The 20431-nt window shown below is 43.9% G+C and overlaps 1 protein-coding gene across 1 annotated transcript in view; it reads left to right on the forward strand.

Moving 5' to 3' along the window:
• LOC123377625 overlaps nucleotides 1-20431 on the forward strand; it is a 30967-nt gene that overhangs the window by 3982 nt on the left and 6554 nt on the right. Inside the window, exons 2-5 of the mRNA XM_045030752.1 lie at nucleotides 3714-3819; nucleotides 5993-6184; nucleotides 11115-11217; nucleotides 19080-19177. Coding sequence (XP_044886687.1) covers nucleotides 3714-3819; nucleotides 5993-6184; nucleotides 11115-11217; nucleotides 19080-19177 — 499 coding nt within the window. The remainder of the gene's footprint in view (nucleotides 1-3713; nucleotides 3820-5992; nucleotides 6185-11114; nucleotides 11218-19079; nucleotides 19178-20431) is intronic.

Genomic DNA, 20431 nt, shown 5'->3' on the forward strand with positions numbered 1-20431 from the left:
TTTTGTCCCGACTCACAGGGCCTCCCTTTGAGCCCCTGGCCACGTATTCCTGGTCTCACCTCTCATGGAAGGTGGCCTTCCTTGTAGCGATCATGTCGGCTTGGCAGGTCTCGAAACTTAGGGCCTTGACCTCGGACACCCCCCCCATACGGTCTCCCACAGGGATAAAGTCCAGCTTCGACCACACCCAGTGTTCCTCCCGAAGGTGGTCTCCGCCTTCCATATGGAACAGAGCATCTTTCTTCCCATGCTCTGTCCTAAGCCCCATTCCTCCAATGAGGAACACCGCCTCCACATGCTCGATGTGTGTAGGGCGCTGGCCTTTTATCTGGAACGGACTAAGCCATTCAGGAAATCCTCGTAGCTTTTTGTCGCCTCGGCTGAGAAGGTGAAGGGGCAACCTATTTCCACCCAGCATCTTTCCCGCTGGATTACCTCATGCATACGCATGTGTTACGATCTGGCAGGGGTTCTCCCACCACCGATTGTTAGCCCATGTCCCTATCCAAGACATTTGTAGGGCAGCCACTTGGGCCTCAATTCACATATTTACTTCACATTACGCGATCGTTGCCTAGTCTAGGGATGACACTGAATTCGTCAGGGCGGTACTCCGTCCCGGTCTATCATGAACTCCTACCGACCTCCAACAGATATTGCTTGGAATCACCTACTGTGGAATACACATGAGCAATCACTCGAAGAAGAAAGGACAGTTACCTGTTCCGTAACTGGCGTTCTTCGAGATGTGTTGCTCATGTCTATTCCACACCCCGCCTTCTTTCCTCTCTGTCGGAGTTGTCCGGCAAGAAGGAACCGAGGGTGGGGGGAGCACATGGCTCCCCTTATAGCACGATATACAAGCACCATTCCAGGGGTCACCGCGGTGCTCCCCCAGTACGGGTACTGCTAAGGTAAAAACTTCCAGCACCGGTGCACATGGCGAGCATGCATACCTACTGTGGAATAGACATGAGCAACACATCTCAAAGAACGCCAGTTACGGAACATGTAACTGCCCTTTATGCAGGCCTTGCATAATAGCACAGAAGGAGGTAAATGAAAACTAACGTGAGCCGCACCAGCGAGATACATGGTGCCAGGGTGCTCAGGAGATATGGCATTTACCTACTTGGACAACAACGGACATTATTCCCTCCTAATAATATGAATAGAAGCGATGTGTCATTGCCCACTATTATATACGGATGCATCCTATCCTCCTGCTCTGACTCATGAACCTATACCCTGATTTAAGGACATCTGGCAGAAGAAAGTTTAATTATACACAGGAGTAGTTGCAGGATGAAAGTAGAATGTGCATTTGCCAACTTGAAGGCAAGATGGTGCTGCCTACAAAGCTGTTTGGATGTTAGCATGCCCAGTGCCATTCATGTTATTGGGTATTCTGTGCACTGCACAATATATGTGAAGCTAAGGAGGAGAACTTTTGCCACAAGTGGGTCAAAGACAGAGCTGGTTTGCAAGTCAGCACAAGCAACCAGACAGTGTGCCTCTGATAAGCAGGGCTGGATCCCAGAGAGTAAGGGAGTATGGCATGCCTTGTGTACTCATATCCTTGCTTTACATGGGGAAATGTGATGATGTGGAGTAATATGATTTGCCCATACTGTACATACGAATTTACTAAAAGGTGTGGTATAAACTTCCTTTTTCTATTTCCTAGGCACTCATGCACTTTATTAAAAATAAACACAAGCAGCCTAGCCACAATTGTTAATAAAAGTTAAAAGTGCCAACAAAACCAATCGTAATGCCAATCAGTGTAGTGTAGCTGGTAATGGACCAATATACCTGGTCTCATTCCCTCTTAGACACGTCCTCGTAGAGGTGCTAGGTTTGGATACATCTCCCCAAATCATGGACTCTACTAACCTTGCACCAGAGGTCCACCAAACATTGGTGTGAGACCCTGGCCAGCTAGCAGCATGTGAGGTGAGGATCTCCCAAATGATATTTTTTTTCAAGTGCTGTGTAGAAATGGAGCAGGCCTTGTGGAATGTAAGGTTCAAATGCTAACTAGGAGTATATAAACTGGTAGGTGACCTCCAGTGCAAAAGAAGGCAGTTGATAAAAAGGCAGGGAAATACAGCTTCTGAAGGATTGTGGGAAAGCACTGGAGAACTATCAGCAACTAGGTTCTGGAACCCAGGATACAACCTGCATCCACACTGCAAAGTGGGTGGGTTAGAGTGAAACCGACTTCTAACCTACATCCCCAGGTGAATAAGCAAGCCTGATTCACAGCACATACAAATCCAAGTAAAATCTTTGTGTTTGTGGATGGTAGGGGGTTAGGTAGGACTAAAACTGAGGTAAGAGCCCAAGTGTGATGGGGTACTACCTCACACAGGCATAGAAGGGGTTAATCATGCCCTGCCCCAGAAGGAGCAATGGAGATGAGTCCTCTGAGCGGCCCAGAGAGGCTGCATGAAGCACAGCCAATCGGGAGGAGTTGCAGGGAGCAACCAATCCAGGCCTGGCAGGCTCAGATAAAAAGGAGCTGCAGGGCAGAGTATAGTCAGTTGCTGCTGAGAGACCAGGGAATAAGGACTGCCTTCCTGGAGGGCTGAGAGAACCAAGCACCTTGGACAGAACAGCTGCTAGCAGGGACCAGGGAAGTGAGAGTGAGCTCCTGGCTGGCTGCTGGGACTGAGCAGCTGAGTGCCCTGAGGTAAGGGTGAAGAAGGTGCTGGGGCCATGGGCAAGTGGCCCAGGAAATATAGCAGCATTGACAGAAGTTACTGAGGAGCAGCAAGAGGCTGCTATTTACAGGGTCCCTGGCCTGGAGCCCAGAGTAGTGGGTGGGCCTGGATCCCTCCCCACTCACCACAGGGGAAGTGGCTGGACTGTTGGACAGAGATACCTCCTCCCCTCCAGAAGGGGGAAACACTGAAGGAAACCTGGATGGTGACACAGCCGGAGGGGTGAGTCGCAAAGAGGACGCTGCAGTTCTGCATGCTGAGAGAGGAGCCATAGGCTGGAACAGAGACAAAGTGACGGTGTGCAGACAGTGGACTTGGGTGTTGGCCTCGAGTTAATCCCCAGCATGACCAAGAGGAGGCACTAGTCCAGCAATGAGGGTGACACCCCATGACACCATTATTTCTGCAGTCAAGACATACCCTAAGTGGCCATTCTCATTGTGACATCACTTCCTGCCATTGATTCTATACTTAGATGTATTTAGTATGCTATTACAGTGTCTTGATTTTGTCAGCTGACAGCCAAAAATCTAACTAAAAATATTCTGTAATAAAGGTTAAAGTCTGATCCTCTAACAGGTTTTGCAGGCCTCATGATTTCTGGTGTCTAACAAGGTTTAAATGACCACACTGAGAGAAATTCAGATATGGCAACACAGTTATTAAATCATAATACCTGCATCTGATGGGTATGATTTACTCGCTAATGGAGGACAATGAGAATGTAGGATACAGATTCAGAATAAAATAACTTGTGGGGGTAAGGCTTCATGTTTAAAAGGAGGAAATAATGAGGCTTCAAAATGGTTCAGAATGATCAAACAGGAATTCTTATTCACTTGGGGGGTGGGGGAGAGGAAGTAAGACTTACAGTTTAAAGATTATTTCACATAAATCCTGAGTTTCTGATGCAGACAAATATCCAGCATGCTCATCTGTATTACTTCACAGTTTAAGTATTGGTTGTGTTTGTCTTTTAATTTACAGCCAATTGCACTGAGATTGCCGACTTTGATAATTGCTTGGGTAATACAGAAGGCTTCTGTCCAAAGGATATTGTTTGCGGGTGTAAAGACAACAAACCTTTTTGCAAGTAAGTATTTTGGATGTGCTATGTAAGTGAGGCATCTACAATATATTATTGCTGATAAAGTAAACGAGGACCCTGCAATCTGATCCATGAAGGTTGATCCCGTTGTCTTTTGGGCTCTGCACAGGCACAGATGGCTGTTCACAAGAATCAGATTCAGGATCAGGTCCTAATGTTGCTATTTTTACAGCATATGTAAGCCATAAAGTTTATAGTTAAAGTTACATAGAAGACATATAACCCTCCATTTTCTCATGCTGATAATTGTCTCAAATATGTTCTATCTTAAGCTTGAGCAAAATCTGTTTAAGTACAAGAATTTAAGATGGTTTTTTTTTTGTGGGTGGGTATCTCAAAAACAGTAGAACTTGAAGGCAGAGGCTTTAAAAAATAGGAGCCTACAGTTAGGTTTTTACATCAACATTTAGGCTCCCCCAAGTGGTCTGATTTTTCAAAAGTGCAGAGCAACCATTGGTAGGAGTTGCTGAGTGGTCAGAACTTTTGAGAATTAGGCCATTTATTTGGGAGCCTGAATGTACATATAGAAGCCTAATCTTAAGTTCATATTTTTAAAAATCTTAACCCAAACTTCAAATGCCACATGTGTTTAGTATTAATTGTCTGGGATATTGTAGTAAAAATAACAACTGAATCATTCACAGTACAAAATTTCTGCTAGCCTAGGCAAGGCCGTCTCTAGCTATTTTGGTGCCCTATGCAGCCCCCCGGGCCTCCACGGGGGGGAGTGGGGAGGGCTGGCCCCAGGCCTCCATGGGGGAGCTGTGTGGAGCCCCACCCAGGCCTCCATGGGAGAGGGGGGCTGGCCCCAGACCTCCGCGGAGATGGGGGCTGGCCACTTCCTGCGGGAAGTGGAGTGACCCGGCCCCAGCCTGCTTCACTCCCCTGGCTCCCAGCTGTGCCGCTGGCGAGTGCTGGGGTGCGGTTTCTCCCTCCCCCCTAAAGCTTGGGAGCCAGGGGAGCGGAGCAGTCCGGGGCCAGGGCGCTCTACTTACCACCCGGTGAGTGCAGGGTCTGGCCTGGCTGCAATCTTCAGGGGAGTGGGGGCGGGGCTGGAGCGGGGCTGGGGCGGGAGCAGCACGCAGCTGCGCAGGACACCAGGAAATGTGGTGCCCAAAATTTCCTGGTGCCCTACGCAGCTGCGTACTTTGCGTATGGGTAAGGATGGCCCTGAGCTTAAGAGTGGTGTTACAATTCTGTCACTATGGAGTACTGTAAGTGCATAGTCAAATGCTCTTTGTGGGTGCAAGGGTTTGCCTGTATGGAGCCAGTTGTAGGACTGAAGCCTTAGCTTCCTTTTAATTCTGTTTTCTGCCGGCTTCCTCTAACCCCACCCTCAAAAACAAACACAAGAAGACATTGCCTCTCCCCATCCCCCCAAAAAGGCAAACTACATGCCAAAACTTAGGTTAATGCAATATTAGTTACAATTTTAAATACGTAGGAAAAACAGAAGAATGTTTCTCATACAGTAATAACATTAACTCCCCCATTTTGCATAATTGTATGTTCCTAATTTATTTTGATTTTATAATGATATCACACAAAAGTGTGTACCTAAGGCGCTAAATTCTTTTTACATCCATTAAAATACACTCTTTAAATGAGAATAAAACTAGCGTCCTCTTTTCATCCTCAAAATCATCTTTCCTTTTTAAAGATATCTAGCCATTTGAGCTGAAAATACAAGTACCGAATTAATCTTTTGTATCCAGCATATTAGTCCTTTATGTGGCATATACTGTAGTCAGTCTCTAAAATGTTCTGCTGCAGGAAGTTATTAACTCAAATACCATGGTAGGATAACTGAAAGAAACCAGCTTTAAAAATAAAAGTAAATTAATTAAAAACAAAAAAATTTTAAAAACCCTACCACAAGCAGGTAGAAGAGCCAGAGACTCCCTTAAGTTCACTATGGACTTCGCTCTTGTTGTTGATTTTACATGGAAAGTGCACAGATACGACTGTGGTGGACAGCAGTATAAAACTTTATGATAGATAATGCTTCATAAAAGTAATGGATCTGTGGACTCCTGACATACTTCACTCAATAACAGAACAAAATGTTTTCTTTTTTTCTGAATTACTGAAGGGGTTTTTTTTAAATTAGAATATTGTTCCTTTTAAGAAACATGCTTTTTTTTTTTTTAATTGGCAGATGTCCTTACTTCCGAGGCCTCTGGGGAGATTACTGGTACATGGGTCACAAATGTGAACAACTCTGGAATACTTTGGACTTGATTTTAATAACTGTACTTCCTGCAGTAGCACTGGCTTTCCTAGTTGGTGTAATAATACAGTGTGTCTACTACTGTAAAAACAAGTCAAATAAAAGTGTTAAAGGAGCTAGGTAAGCTATTTTTGCACATAATTAAATGTTTTTACTGATCAAAGAAATGAATCTAGAAATAATTAACTCCTTATTTTATGTATATGTTGGACAATTTCAATAGAGGATCATAATTTTTCACAAATCAGCTCACAAGAATTGTATGGAAGAGTTGGTCTCAATATAATGGAACAGATACCCAAACTTTGTGTGAAGTGTAAAGCAAAGAAAATCCTGGTATTTAAATTTATTTGCAACTTCTGGTGATTTAAATTAACTGTGTTTACAGTCCAAAATCTCCACCCACTTTGTATCTGATATAGTTTAGGACTAAATCAAAACATCATATCAAAACTATGGTTGTCAAATTATTAAAAAAAATTGTGATTAATCACGAGATTTTAAAAAATCGTGATTAATCACAGTTTTAATTGCACTGTTAAACAATACTAGAATACCATTTATTTAAATATTTTTGGATGTTTTCTACATTTTCAAATATTTACTTCAATTACAATACAGAATACAAAATGTACAGTGCTCACTTTATATTATTTTATTACAAATATTTGCACTGTAAAAAAAAGTAATATTTTTTTCAATTCACCTCATACAAGTACTGTAATGCAATCTATATCGTGAAACAGCAACTTACAAATGTAGATGTTTTGTTTGTTTTATTTGAGTGCAGTTATGTAACAATGTAAAACTTCAGAGCCTACCAGTGCACTCAGTCCTATTTCTTGTTCAGCCAATTGCTAAGACAAACAAGTTTGTTTACATTTACGGGAGATAATGTTGCCCACTTCTTTATTACAATGTCACCTGAAAGTGAGGACAGGCATTCACATGGCACTGTTATAGGCAGCATTGCAAGATATTTACGTGCCAGATATGCTAAACATTTGTGTGCCCCTTCATGCTTTGACCACCATTCCAGAGGACATGCTTCCATGCTGATGACAGGTTCTGCTCGATAACGATCCAAAGTAGCGTGGAATGATGCCCATTCATTTTCATCATCTGAGTTAGATGCCACCAAAAAAATTTGGTCTTCATTTTTGGTGATTCAGGTTCTGTAATTTCTGCATCAGAATGTTGCTATTTTAAGACTTCTGACAACATGACATCGTCTCTCTAAGATCTTGGAAAGCTCTTCAGATTCTTAAATCTTGGGTTGAGTGCTGTAGCTATCTTTAGAAATCTCATATTGGTACCTTCTTTGTGTTTTGTCAGATCTGCAATGAAAGTGTTCTTAAATCAAACAACATGTGCTGGGTCAGCATCTCAGATAGAATGCGGGTAAAATCACAGAGCAGGAGACATATAATTCTCCCCCAAGGAGTTCAGTCACAAATTTAATTAACACATTAGTTTTTTTAAGGAGCATCATCAGCATGGAAATATGTCCTCTGGAATAGTGGCCAAAGCGTGAAGGGGCATACAAATGTTTAGCATGTCTGGCACATAAATACCTTGCAACACCAGCTATAACAGTGCCATGTGAATGCCTGTCCTCACTTTCAGGTGACATTGTAAATAAGAAGCAGGCAGCATTATCTCCCGTAAATGTAAATAAACTTGTTTGTCTTAGCAATTGGCTGAACAAGAAGTAGGACCGAGTGGACTTATAGGCACTAAAGTTTTACACTGTTTTAGTGCAATTACATAAAACAAATCAACATTTGTAAGTTGCACTTTCACTATAAAGGGGTTGCACTACAGTTCTTGTACAAGGTGAATTTAAAAATACTATTTTGGGGGGTTTTTTTACAGTTGTAAATATTTGTAATAAGAATAATACAAAATGAGCACTGTACACTTTGTATTTTGTGTTGTAATTGAAATCAATATATTTGAAAATGTAGAAAAACATTCAAAAATATTTATAATAAATTTAAATTGGTATTATTTAACAGTGTGATTAAAATTACAATTAATCAATTATTTTTATAATCGAGTTAATTTGTTTTGAGTTAATCCCTTGATTTAACTGTGATTAATTGACCGCACAATTCAAGTTATTGGGCATTTTACCTAACATAATCACATCCACCAAAACAAGACCTTTGTTTCCCTCCACCAGGACTGACCATGCAAGCTCTTTTTAATAAGTCCCCTTAACTGACTTGCTAGGATAAGCTGAGCCTACAATATTTGTCCTGCCTGATTTATGAGAGTATGCTCATAGGGCTTGGCTGCCTTTCCTCAACCTCAAACAGACTCAAGAGTGAACTGACCAGGATCCTGCCAATTAAGCACTATTTATCCCAGTCATTGGCATTTTGAGCAGCTACTTGTGCTCTGTATACATCCCAACACTTTCTGCACTGTCAATGAGCATCCCTAAGTATTTAAAGAATGAGGGGCATCTTTGCCCTAAGAAGCCATTTGGTTCATGCCTGCTGTCACTAAGGTGTGTATGTGCATCCCAAAACATAGCAATTAAATTTCACAATACTATGCAAGAGCTAACATTTTTATATGGCTCCCATGCTAAACTACAGAGCAACACAGCCCACTGTAGAAGATCCTTAAAATATCTGCAAACTAAGTACGAGAGCCATGATCTAAGGAGATGTGGGAGAAATCTCACCAAAAAAGCATTACATGTCCTACACTGAAAAGAAAACCACTATAAATTACTAAAGGAAAATTATAGCAAGTTAATACTGCACTACCGCAGTGAGAAAATAAAACCTGTTCTGGATGTCTAAGCATACAGGGGCCATCTGCAAACACCAGAGAAGGGGAAAGTGGGCTTCATTTCAGATTATAAGGGGCTTGGAAAAGTTAACTATACAATTTATATGATATAGCCCCTTACTGCAGAGTCTCCATCTTATTTATTATTAATCATGTGTATAGTGCTGTTGACCTACACAGTGCTTTTTAAACTGTATAATATGTTATCTGCTGTAATGAGTTTCTAATGTAAGGTAGGTTTCAGAGTAGCAGCCATGTTAGACTGTATCTGCAAAAAGAACAGGAGTACTTGTGGCACCTTAGAGACTAACAAATTTATTTGAGCATAAACTTTCGTGGGCTACAGCCCACTTCATCAGATGCATAGACTGGAACATACAGCAAGAAGATATTTATACATACAGAACATGAAAAGGTGAAAGTAGCCATACTAACTGTAAGAGGCCAATCAATTGAGATGAGCTATCATCAGCAGAAGAAAAAAAAACAACTTCTGAAGTGATAATCGAGATGACCCATAGAAGGTGTGAGGATACTTAACATGGGGAAATAGATTCAATTACTGTAATGGCCCAACCATTCCCAGTCTCTGTTCAAACCTAAGTTAATTGTCTCTAATTTGCATATTAATTCAAGTTCAGCAGTCTCTCTTTGGAGTCTGTTTTTGAAGTTTTTTTTGTTGTAAAATTGCCACCTTCAAGTCTGTCACTGAGTGGTTAGAGAGGTTGAAGTGTTCTCCCACTGGTTTGTGAATGTTATGATTCCTGATGTCAGATTTGTGTTCATTTATTCTTTTGCGTAGAGACTGTCTGTCTGGTTTGGCCAATGTATATGGCAGAGGGGCATTGCTGGCACATGATGGCATATATCACGTTGGTAGATGTGCAGGTGAACGAGCCTCTGATGGCGTGGCTGATGTGATTAGGTCCTATGATGGTGTCACTTGAATAGATATGTGGACAGAGTTGGCATCGGGTTTGTTGCAAAGATAGGTGCCTGGGTTAGTGTTTATGTTGTATGGTGTGTGGTTGCTGGTGAGTATTTGCTTCAGATTTGGGGGCTGTCTGTAAGCGAAGACTGGTCTGTTTCCCAAGATCTGTGAGAATGAGGGATCATCTTTCAAGCTAGGTTGTATATTTTTGATGATGCGCTGGAAAGATTTTAGTTGGGGGCTGAAGGTGACGGCTAGTAGCGTTCTGTTGTTTTCTTTGTTGGGTCTGTCCTGTAGTAGGTGACTTCTGGGTACTCTTCTGGCTCTGTCAATCTGTTTTTTCACTTCAGCAGGTGGGTATTGTAGTTTTAAGAATGCTTGATAGAGATCTTGCAGGTGTTTGTCTGAGGGATTGGAGCAAATGTGGTGTATCTTAGAGCTTGGCTGTAGACAATGGATCGTGTGGTGTGTCCTGGATGGAAGCTGGAGGTATGTAGGTAAGTATAGCGGTCAGTAGGTTTCTGATATAGGGTGGTGCTTATGTGACCATTGCTTATTAGCACAGTAGTGTCTAGGAAATGGACCACTTGTGTGGCTTGGTCTAGGCTGAGGTTGATGGTGGGATGGAAATTGTTTAAATCATCATGGAATTCTTCAAGGGCTTCTTTTCCATGGGTCCAGATGATGAAGATGTCATCAATGTAGCACAAGTAGAGTACGGGCATTAGGGGACGAGAGCTAAGGAAGCGTTGTTCTAAGTCATGTAAGGTAGACAAGACAAATCAACAGCTGAGGGAAAGGAGGGAATACAGAGATTACTTGGGAGAATGAGGAAGTTTTAAGGAGGAGCTGAAGCATATGTGGCGCTTGAGATAGAAAATGGGAGTCTGTTCTAGGTACTGAAAGTGGAAGAAGATGAAGGGAGGGTGAGAGGAGAGGACTGAGAGAAGGCTTCCATTAATGCAACATTCTATATCTCCACAATACAGCTGGCTCAATTTTGACCTCAGTTAAGACTCTGCAGCACAGTCCATGAAGTTGCACAGGTATAAATTAGGGGGAAATTTGGCCCAACATTTGCAATTTACTTCAGCAAGTATTTTTAGTTAACATCCACGGCCACTGAATACATTTTTATCATGATTAATTGGCATGGTACATACTAATCTATGCAGCTGAGGACTGTAATAAAGATTCAGTGTTCTTAGTCTACTCTATATTGTACCTGTATACAAGGAAGAAGGAGGACCTAAGTTTTTCATAAAAGACATGTTCATGAACATACTTCACATCATGGTTTGTTTTTAATTTCAGGAAACAGGCAAGACAAACACAACTTGAGTCACAGCATAACCCTGTGTTTGTTCCTGAGCTGAGTGGTAACTCAAGATATGTTTCTCAACAGCAGTGGGCTACGGTAAAGTGAAATATTTGCCATCTAGCTTGTGTCAAATGCTCCCATTTCAAGTGGAAATCAGATGTGATTTTGTAATGCTTCAATGTATTGGTGAATAGTATTTGCAACAGTATACATTTTGTAAGCCAGTATGTTAAACAATCAGGGCTTAAAATCTGAGTTTGTCTTCATTCACCCAGTGCTTGATGCTGCCTTGCATCCAAGCGGTGCAGGTGAGAGGAGGAAACAAGCCAGCATTAAAAGTGCAATGAATACAGGCAAGTATGTATGGTATGTGTGAATATAGTGCTTGTGAAAAACAGATCCTCAGTTTATCTACAGAACAGGTACTGCGTGGACAGCAGTAGTGCAGGTTTCCACTGCTATGGTCTGCCACTGTGTCCCAACACTGACCTCTAACAATAGTCAGCTCAGGTTGCTGAGAAAGTGGTTTGCTTTCCAATTTGCTTTACTTATTGCTTTCCTAACAAACATGAATATACCCATATGCAGTGTTGTTGTTGTTGCCATGTTGGTCCCACAATATACCTGTCATGTTGCAATATGAGGCACACACCTGCATTGTCATTACTGTAAATACAAAGTAAAATTGTTAGCCTGCAAATTTTAAAAACATGTTCAGTCCCGCATGTACAAAATAGATATGTTTAGAAATTTGATGGGCGCATTTAAGGAAGCCTAGCAAGGATTTGTTCCATACCATCTCTCTTGAAATATGTACCTAGAGACAACAGCTCAAGCTCTATGGTCATGTTCTGTTGTAATGAAGATATATCAGGGCAGATTCTTAGCTGATGTACTAGCATAAGTACTTTGAAATTAATGAACCTATACTAATTTATACTTGCTGAGGGGCTGGCCCATCATGAAAAAAGATAATGTAATGCCTTAAAATTGGATACAATGAAATCTTGGACTAAAGCTGTATATAAGATATGAATGTAAGTATTTCTTCCAACTGTATTTAGCTTGCCTTTCAATTTATTCTAGGTGAAGGGCTAACCTCTGGGTAAAACTGTAATAGTGTGGCCCTTCTTTCTCCTGCCACGTATGTTGTGAGACTTCTCATCTACAGACACTTCTGTGGGGTGGATTGCTTGGTTTTGGCTAGCCAGCAGAGTATGGTTATGCATAATGTAATTTTCAATTTGTCTCTGTTCTTCATTCCCTAGCTGAACAGTCAAGCTTGTGATAGGACATATGTACCTACATACTAAGAACTTTTACCATAATTCATAATATAAATTCAATTAAAATACACAGTGTATCACTGAATTAGTACTGAGGCTGGAATACTTTAAACAACCGCTTCCTGTTTTCTAATTTTATATTTGGAACAAGGATGAGTCAAATCCTAAATTCACATTGAAGTGAACGTGCAGCAACCTCTTTTACTAGTTGGCTAAACTGACCTGAAGCACTGAAGTTACATAAAACTGGCCCAATGGCACACTGTGAGTCAGTGACAGAGCCAGAAAAAGAGCCCTCCCTTCATTCTGGGATACATTCTTTAGGATGGTATCCAGGGCTGGCTCCAGGCACCAGCTGAGCTGAGCAAGCTTGTGCTTGGGGTGGCAGATTCCAAGGGGTGGCATTTTTTTTTCTTCTTCTTTTTGGTTCCCCGTTCTGGCCGCCCTCTAGAGGGCGGCGGCGCAAAGGAGGGGAGCGCCCTGCAGCAAACTCGGCAGGGCAGCCCGTGTCCTTCCCTCCCAGCCGACCAGAGCGGCGCAGAGCCCTTCCGGCAGGCGGTGTGGCAGGAGGGGCCATGTGGCGAGCGCCCCGCTGAAGCCCTGGCTGCCCCTCTTCTCTCTCTCCCCCCACTCCCTCCCCCCTTCCTCCTCCCCCGCTAGACCGGGCCCGCACTCCGCTGCACATCTGCAGCACAGGGAGCCCCCCTGCACCCTGGCTCTGACAGCCCGGCAGGTTTCTTTTTTTTTTTTTTTCCTGCTTTGCCGCTCTGGCCGCCCTGCGGCGTTTCCCCACCTGCCCCCTGCTTTGCTGCTCCGGCCGCCCCACAGCGTTTTTTTCCCCCCTGCTTTGCCGCTCTGGCCACCCCACAGGTGGGTTTTTGGTTTTTTTGGTTTTTTGCTTGGGGCGGCAAAAAAGCCAAAGCTGGCCCTGATGGTATCTAAACATTTATATGGCACTGATCACCATTGTGTCAAAGCACTTCACAATCATTTTAATGAATTTTATCTTCACAAACTCCCTGTCAAACAGGGTAGATTAAAAAAGTAGCCCAAGGCCACAAAGGAAATCTGTGACTGAGCTGGGACTTAAACTCCTGAGTGCCAGTCGATAGTGCCCTACTCACTAGACCATCCCTCCTATGCCAATTTCCCACTCCTGACTCACAACTCTGTTCTCTGACCATAGACAACATAGTTTCAGTAACAGAGATCACCACTTGTACTAGCCGGCAACATAAAGAAGAAATGGCTATATAAACTTTCCCTGTATGAGATAAGGGACAGACAGGAACTCACTGTAATTTCCATATTCTCCATTTCTTCTTCGAGTGATTGTTCATGTCCATTCCAACCAGGTGTGTGCGTGCCGCATGCACACCAGCCGGAAGATTTTTCCCTTAGCAGCATCCGTAGGGTCGGCCTGGGCACCCCCGGAGTGGCGCCTTCATGGCGCCCAATATAGGGCCCTGCCAACATTCCACCCCTCAGTTCCTTCTTACCGCTGGTGACGGCTAGCTGGAACTTCACTCGCTCCTTATAGCAAGCGCTTTAGCAGTGCCTGATAGCATATCATGTATATAGTTTCTCAGTTTAGTTTAGTTTATAGTTGTTCAATACAGTTGTAGTTTAATTGTTTTGGGGGGCATCCCCCCGACAATGTTTCCCCTCCCGGGGTATGCCTGGGTCTCCAGGGTTTAAGCTCTGCAAGGCCTGTGGCAAATTTATGCCCAAAAGTGATCCTCACTCTTCTTGCTGGCGGTGCCTTGGTGAGAGCCGCCAGAAGAAGTGCCGCATCTGCAAGGGTTTCTGTCCCAGAACCCTTAGAGACCAGGAACAGAGACTAAAAATTCTGTTGATGGACGCGGCCTTGAGACCACACTCCGAACCGGCACCGAGCACATCCTCATCGATGCGCAGCGCTCCGGCACTGACTAAGGCCCCTAAGGCACCATCACAGCTCGGGCCATAAGCAGTCTGCCTCAGCACAGCACTGCTCTCCATCCCCAGTGCCGGTAAAGAAGAAGAGGCCAGTGAGGGGGTCGATCACCCCTCTCAAAGTCTAAGGGGTCTGCAGCGTCCACAAGCGTGTCAGGACAGACCGCCCCCTTCTTGCTCCCGCCCAGTGTCTCGTCAACTCCTGCCTCAGCTGGGGTCCAGTTGAGTCTGAACCCTCCTAGGTCCCCGGACAACCAAGGGGACTTACAGCTACCATCGGCGCCGGAGGCATTCGAGGCAGCCACAAACCTGATGCACCTCCCGGTACTGTCCTCCCCACAGAGGAAGAACAAGTCGCCAGTGATCGTGCACCCCCCGTTCCTCTCCAGGGGCAAGCCAGCCATGATGTCCTGCCGCTCTCCATCACGAGCACCCCCGGCGCCGCCCGCAGAGACAGAAGGGCCAGACAGACCATTCTCAGCTTTGTCGCACCGCTCACCGGCAACCCAGGCAACTAGGAGACCTAGGAGTCGGAGGCGGACTTGTATCAATCCAGCAAATCACAGAGCAGGAGTCCAGGTCTAACGGAGTCGCTGTGGCACTGTGGCAGCAACAATTGCAACCGCCTGCTCAATGGCCCTTCTGGACGCCCTGGGCTTACCATCAGAGCCAGGGCCAAGCCCACAGGCCGCAATCCAGGACCATGTCGATGTCCTCGGCATCTTTTGTGCCACAGACAGCGCCAGCACTGCCGCCAGCAGCACCATCGTCCAAGGGAGCAGCACCGCTGTCACAACCAGCTCTGGTACCATCGCCCCAGGCAACGGCACCGCCGATGGCTCCAGCTGTCAGGGCTGGCTTTAGCAAGTGCGGGGTCCGATTCCGGGGGGGGCGAGGGCGAGGCTTGTACTCACCGGGCGGCGCTCCCAGTCTTCAGCAGCACTTCAGATTGCCAGCTGGGAGAGCAGGTCCGCGGGGCTTGCTGTGCTTCGGCCGGCGGTCTGGCCAGGGGAGCGGGGCCGCCGAAGACCCCAACGGAGCAGACCTCCGCTGGGGTGAGTAAAAAAAATTAAAAAGGCGCCTAAGGCACGGGGCCCAATTCCAGGGAATTGGGTGAATCAGCCTAAAGCCTGCCCTGCCAGCTGTGACCACGCCAGCACCGTTGAGTTCGGCATCACCGGGTTTATCAGCCACAGCACCAGCTGTGGTGCCGAATCCCCCATTAGCACTGGCACCGCAGCTCGAGTACAGTATGCCGAGGGACCCCAGAAGGGCAGAGGGTTGTGAACAAGGCCCACTACCTGTCCTCTCATCCTCGTCTTCTCCCGATGAAGCAGTTGCAGGGACATCAACAGCCCCAGCTTTAGAGGACAACCGTGTTCTCCAGCAGCTATTAAAAAGAGCTGCGCAAAGCCTGGGGCTACAGGCCGAGGAGGTGGAGGAGGATTTGGACCCTGTTGTGGACATCCTTGCTCCCTCTGGCCCATCCAGGATCACTCTGCCGCTGATAAAGACAGTAGTTGACACATCCAAAAATCTGTGGCAGACCCCTGCTTCTCTGACCCCTACAGCCAAGAAAACCGAGAGGTGATACTTCATACCATCTAAGGGGTGCAAACACCTTTATACTCACCCTCCTGCAGACTCTTTGGTGGTTGATGTGGCCAATCAAAGAGAACGCCAGGGGTTCCAAGGCTCCACCCCTTAAAATAGGGACACCAAGAAGCTGGACCTATTTGGTCGAAAGGTCTGTTCGACCGGTGGCCTGCAGCTCCGAATAGCCAACCAGCAGGCCATTGTGAGCCGCTATGGACATAACACCTGCTCGGCAATGGCCAAGTTCGCTGAGCTCCTGCCTCAGGAGTCTCAGGTGGAGTTTTCCGCACTTGTGGAGGAAGGGAAGTTGTTTTCCCGGCCCTCTCTGCAAGCAGCTCTCGACACAGCGGATGCAGCTTTGCGCATGCTGGCCACTGGGGTGGTGATGAGGCGCAGCTCCTGGCTACATGTCTCTGGACTGCCCCACGAGGTCCAGCGGACCATACAGGACCTCCCCTTTGAGGGATCCTCCCTGTTCTCTGAAAAAACAGACAAGAGACTTCACAGTTTGAAGGACTCTAGGGCTACTCTGCGCTTGCTGGGGCTCCACACACCAACTACCCAGCGCAGGCATTTTAGGCCTCAGCCTGCGCCTTGGCCTTACCAGCCGCAGAACCGCCAGGACGCTCCACGTAGGCGAAACAGAAGTGGTAGGAGGAGGCAACATCCCTCCTCTGGGCAAAACTCTGGCCAACCCAAACCTCTGCCGGGGCCCAGACCACACTTTTGAGGTGCGGTCGAGGACGACTTAACAGTATGGACTCTGGATCCTTCCCCTCTTACCTTCTCGTCCCATCTATCCCCTTTCTACCATGCTTGGTCCCGAATTATTTCAGACCACTGAGTGCTTTGCACGGTAGAGAGATATCTGCCATGATAAATGCATTTGTAAAATATTTTAATAGAAAATCATTTATCTTATCACTTAACAGAAATACATAAGGCACAGTTTTTCTTTCACCAGTAGATGTTGCTGTTTGATTTTTTTATAATTATTGCTGAATTTGGTATTACAGATGCTAGCTTTATCTTTTCTTACTGAAGTAGTAAATAACCTACCTGTCGAATGAAAAGTGTAAGTGCTACAAATTAGGGGTCCACTTCTGCAGCCCTTACTCGTGTGAGCAGTCTCACTAGAGATGTAAGGACTACTGCATTATGCCCTCATTCACCTTCATGGTATTATCTTACAATGAAATATTTCTTCAAATTGTTAGCTTCTAAAAACCAAAAATATTACGTTAATATGTAAACTATTTTTAATTAAGTTATTACAGTAAAAGAAGGCCAGATCCTAATCTATGCTATGGCCTTGTTGTGATACCAAAACAGTGAAATGGCCCTATAAAACTGCCATAAAGGAGAAGCTAGCTGGTGAGTTTCCCATTGTGGGGAATACCCAGGTGGTGTAAAGATGGCATAGGGGGCATGGCCAATGTGCACTGTAGTCCTGAAAATCCCTGCTACTCTAATAGCCCTATTGCCCTGAGCAATTAGCCAACATTTGGGGGCTTGTGTTGTTTACATTTGGAGGAGAGTGTGATGATATGTCAGGTGTTTCTTTGGTGCAATCCTGTTTATTTACAAAGAATGGAAACAAAATCCTGTTTACTTGAACACAGTAGGAACAAACAACGGGGCAGTTTTCTTGCTTATTATTTGCGAACCTGCCTTTTCAGCCAGCACTGTGCTCAAAAGAAGCTCTTTTGGCTTCCTCTCCGAGCCATGCTACTTGTACTTTTCTCACTTTCCTCACTACTTTCAGTTGGCTTTCTGTCTTTAAGGGAGAGAGAGACACACACCCTTGCCTACATACCTACCTGCAATCCAATCAATGCCCTAGCCCCTGCATTTGTAATCAGGCCCATGGAAATCCCACTTCTTCTCCTTTAGTTCATTCGTGCTCAGGTTTTCCATGTGGCTAATGCTTTGGGCAACGGCTTCTCTTGTTTCAGCTATCTTATTCCATAAAGGAGCTTATTTGCTTTTTCCATTTACCCAGAATGAAGGATGGTCAGCATTCCCATCAACTGCAATGAGGTATTTTATTGCTCACAGATCAGACTTGCTTCCTGGAAACTACCAACACCCTCCAGCACAACAGCCTCAGCGGGGTTACGAATTAGAGTATCCCTAAGTAACTATGCCTCTGAGTGGTGATTCTGCTGCAGCTGCTAACACTCCAATACAGAAAATATTGACAGGCCTAAGAAATAGAGAAAATTAAAAGGATGGTGCAGTTGACATTGGATATTTGCCTACATAAGGAAACCAGAACCAATGCTTTCATGCATTGACAAAATTGGGCTAGTCAAAACACTAGAAACTGTACATTTAGGGACACTGGCAGGGAGATGGACCATATAATTCTTCCCTCCAGATGCTAGTGTGTTAAGCTAACAAGTTGCTGATGATCATGACTTGTTGTAGCTTTAGAAGAGGAAACATAATTTGAGCTTGGTTGCCACTATAGAGTACATATTTTGATTCTATTGATTGCTCCCTTTCCTGCTGCATGAAAATGATGTTCTGGTGTTTTGTCATTCCCTTTTTAGGTGAGGATCTCTCTCTGCAAAACAAAAAGATACTGCATTAAAAACCAGCGCCTCTACAATTACTCGCACATATTAGACCTCCACTCTACATCCTCTTCTTTCTCTCTCTCTCTCTCTCTCTCTCCCCGCTCCATAATACATTTGATGAAAAAGAGAAACAAATTTAAAAAAAAACAACTAACATTAAAATGACCATTACAATCAGAGTCATTTTGTTGACTTATTTGCCTTTCATTTATACTGGGAGTAAATTAGGAGTAACTGATATAAGCGGAGTTGCATTGTTATAATACCAGTGAAAGAGGAGAATCAGGTCCATTGATCCATATTTGTTATGTGGAATTTACACCTATTATAATGTTCATGAATTGATAGTGACAAGGGTGATTACACTATCTTCACAACAAATACACCAAAAGGGAGTTTTATAATTGGTAAATGAACTGATAGAATTATACAAGTGTAAACACTAAATTTTTTAAATCAAAGTCAAATGCTAGCAAGTTGCACGTGATGAGTTACTTTTGTAAACATACTGTTGTGTACTTGGTGTGTAAAGCCTTCGCTTCTCATCTTTCTTATACAGGATGACTGGACCACAGAGAATATTAAAATGCCAAAAATTCAACTGCAAAGCCAAAGTTTTGCGCAATCACAGTCACCTGGTGAAGCAGAAGTTTACAGGTATGCTGTGGTTTTGTCAGACCTTCTTTTCTTATTTTCTCTCCAGACTTGGTCCTTGGCTTAGAGGGAGAAAAAGTTATATAGTGATTCTATCAGTGGTATAGGAATTGATTTTTAGCGAGAAAAAAACCCACAAATCCCTCAGTTACCTATGCTCTCTCCCCTTCTTCTTCCTCCCCCACAACTGTCAGACACCAGAGCTCCTACCTCCAGGTTCTGCAGTAATAGAATCTTCACTCCCCTAACATGAGGTAGGCAACTGGCAGCACAATATTCTCCCCTTGCAGGATTAACAGGTAGAGGTATCTCTTTTCTTCCATCACTAATGGAGTGGAAAGATGAGGAAAGTCAGAAGACTCAAAAGAAAATCATAGAAAATCCATGACACTTGTGAGCATGATGACAAATTTACTTCCCTATCCATCACTTAAGATTAGGTTGTATCTGGATTTAGAATACAGCTGAATAGGACAAGATGATAGCAGTGCATTATCAGAGCCACGCATAACTCCAACTTCCTTTAAGGAAGAGGGGCATAGCTATCAGCCTTTTGGTCCTTGGTACAGGCTTGCTCTCATATATAAATATACCAAAATAGTCAAGATATACTTATCAAAGATTAACACCTAGCTAAAATAACCAGCTACATCATTTCATTCTGTTCCCTGAGCAGATTTATGATACTTAAGAGAGAGAGAGAAGCTTCCAGTACAAACATTGCCAAACCACATAATCCAAATTTGTGGTATATACATTTTACATGACTAGACTTGCATTCGTTTGTAAAATGTTGTGTGGTAATGGCCTACAATATCTCTAGCTGAACCCATTTTTTCTCAAAAATTTCATCTCTCTTCTAATTTTCGCTAAATTATGTAAAGCCTATATATTCCAGGAGAAAACCTCCTGTATAATTTTTAAACAACATTATCAAAATATTAAGTAGAATTATTCCTGAAAAAAATTATTGTTGAAAGCTGGTTTTGTTACTAGAGAACCATTGCTTTGGAAATTGAATGTCACAAAAGGTTATTAGTTATTTGACTAGATCATCTAAAATTGCCAGATTATACTTTAAGAATCTTTCCATTCAAATTGCAAATGAAAGGAATATAGAAAGATTTGGTCAGTGTTTGAGCTCTGTGATTTTATATTTAGTCTAATATGGACCATATTTAATAGGTATTATCTTTGTGAAATTTTTATTGTGTTGATTTTTAAAATGTGATATTAATAAATCATATATATCGGGGT

This window comes from Mauremys mutica, chromosome 9 (genome assembly GCF_020497125.1).
Source record: "Mauremys mutica isolate MM-2020 ecotype Southern chromosome 9, ASM2049712v1, whole genome shotgun sequence".
In the NCBI taxonomy this organism is placed as follows: domain Eukaryota; kingdom Metazoa; phylum Chordata; order Testudines; family Geoemydidae; genus Mauremys; species Mauremys mutica.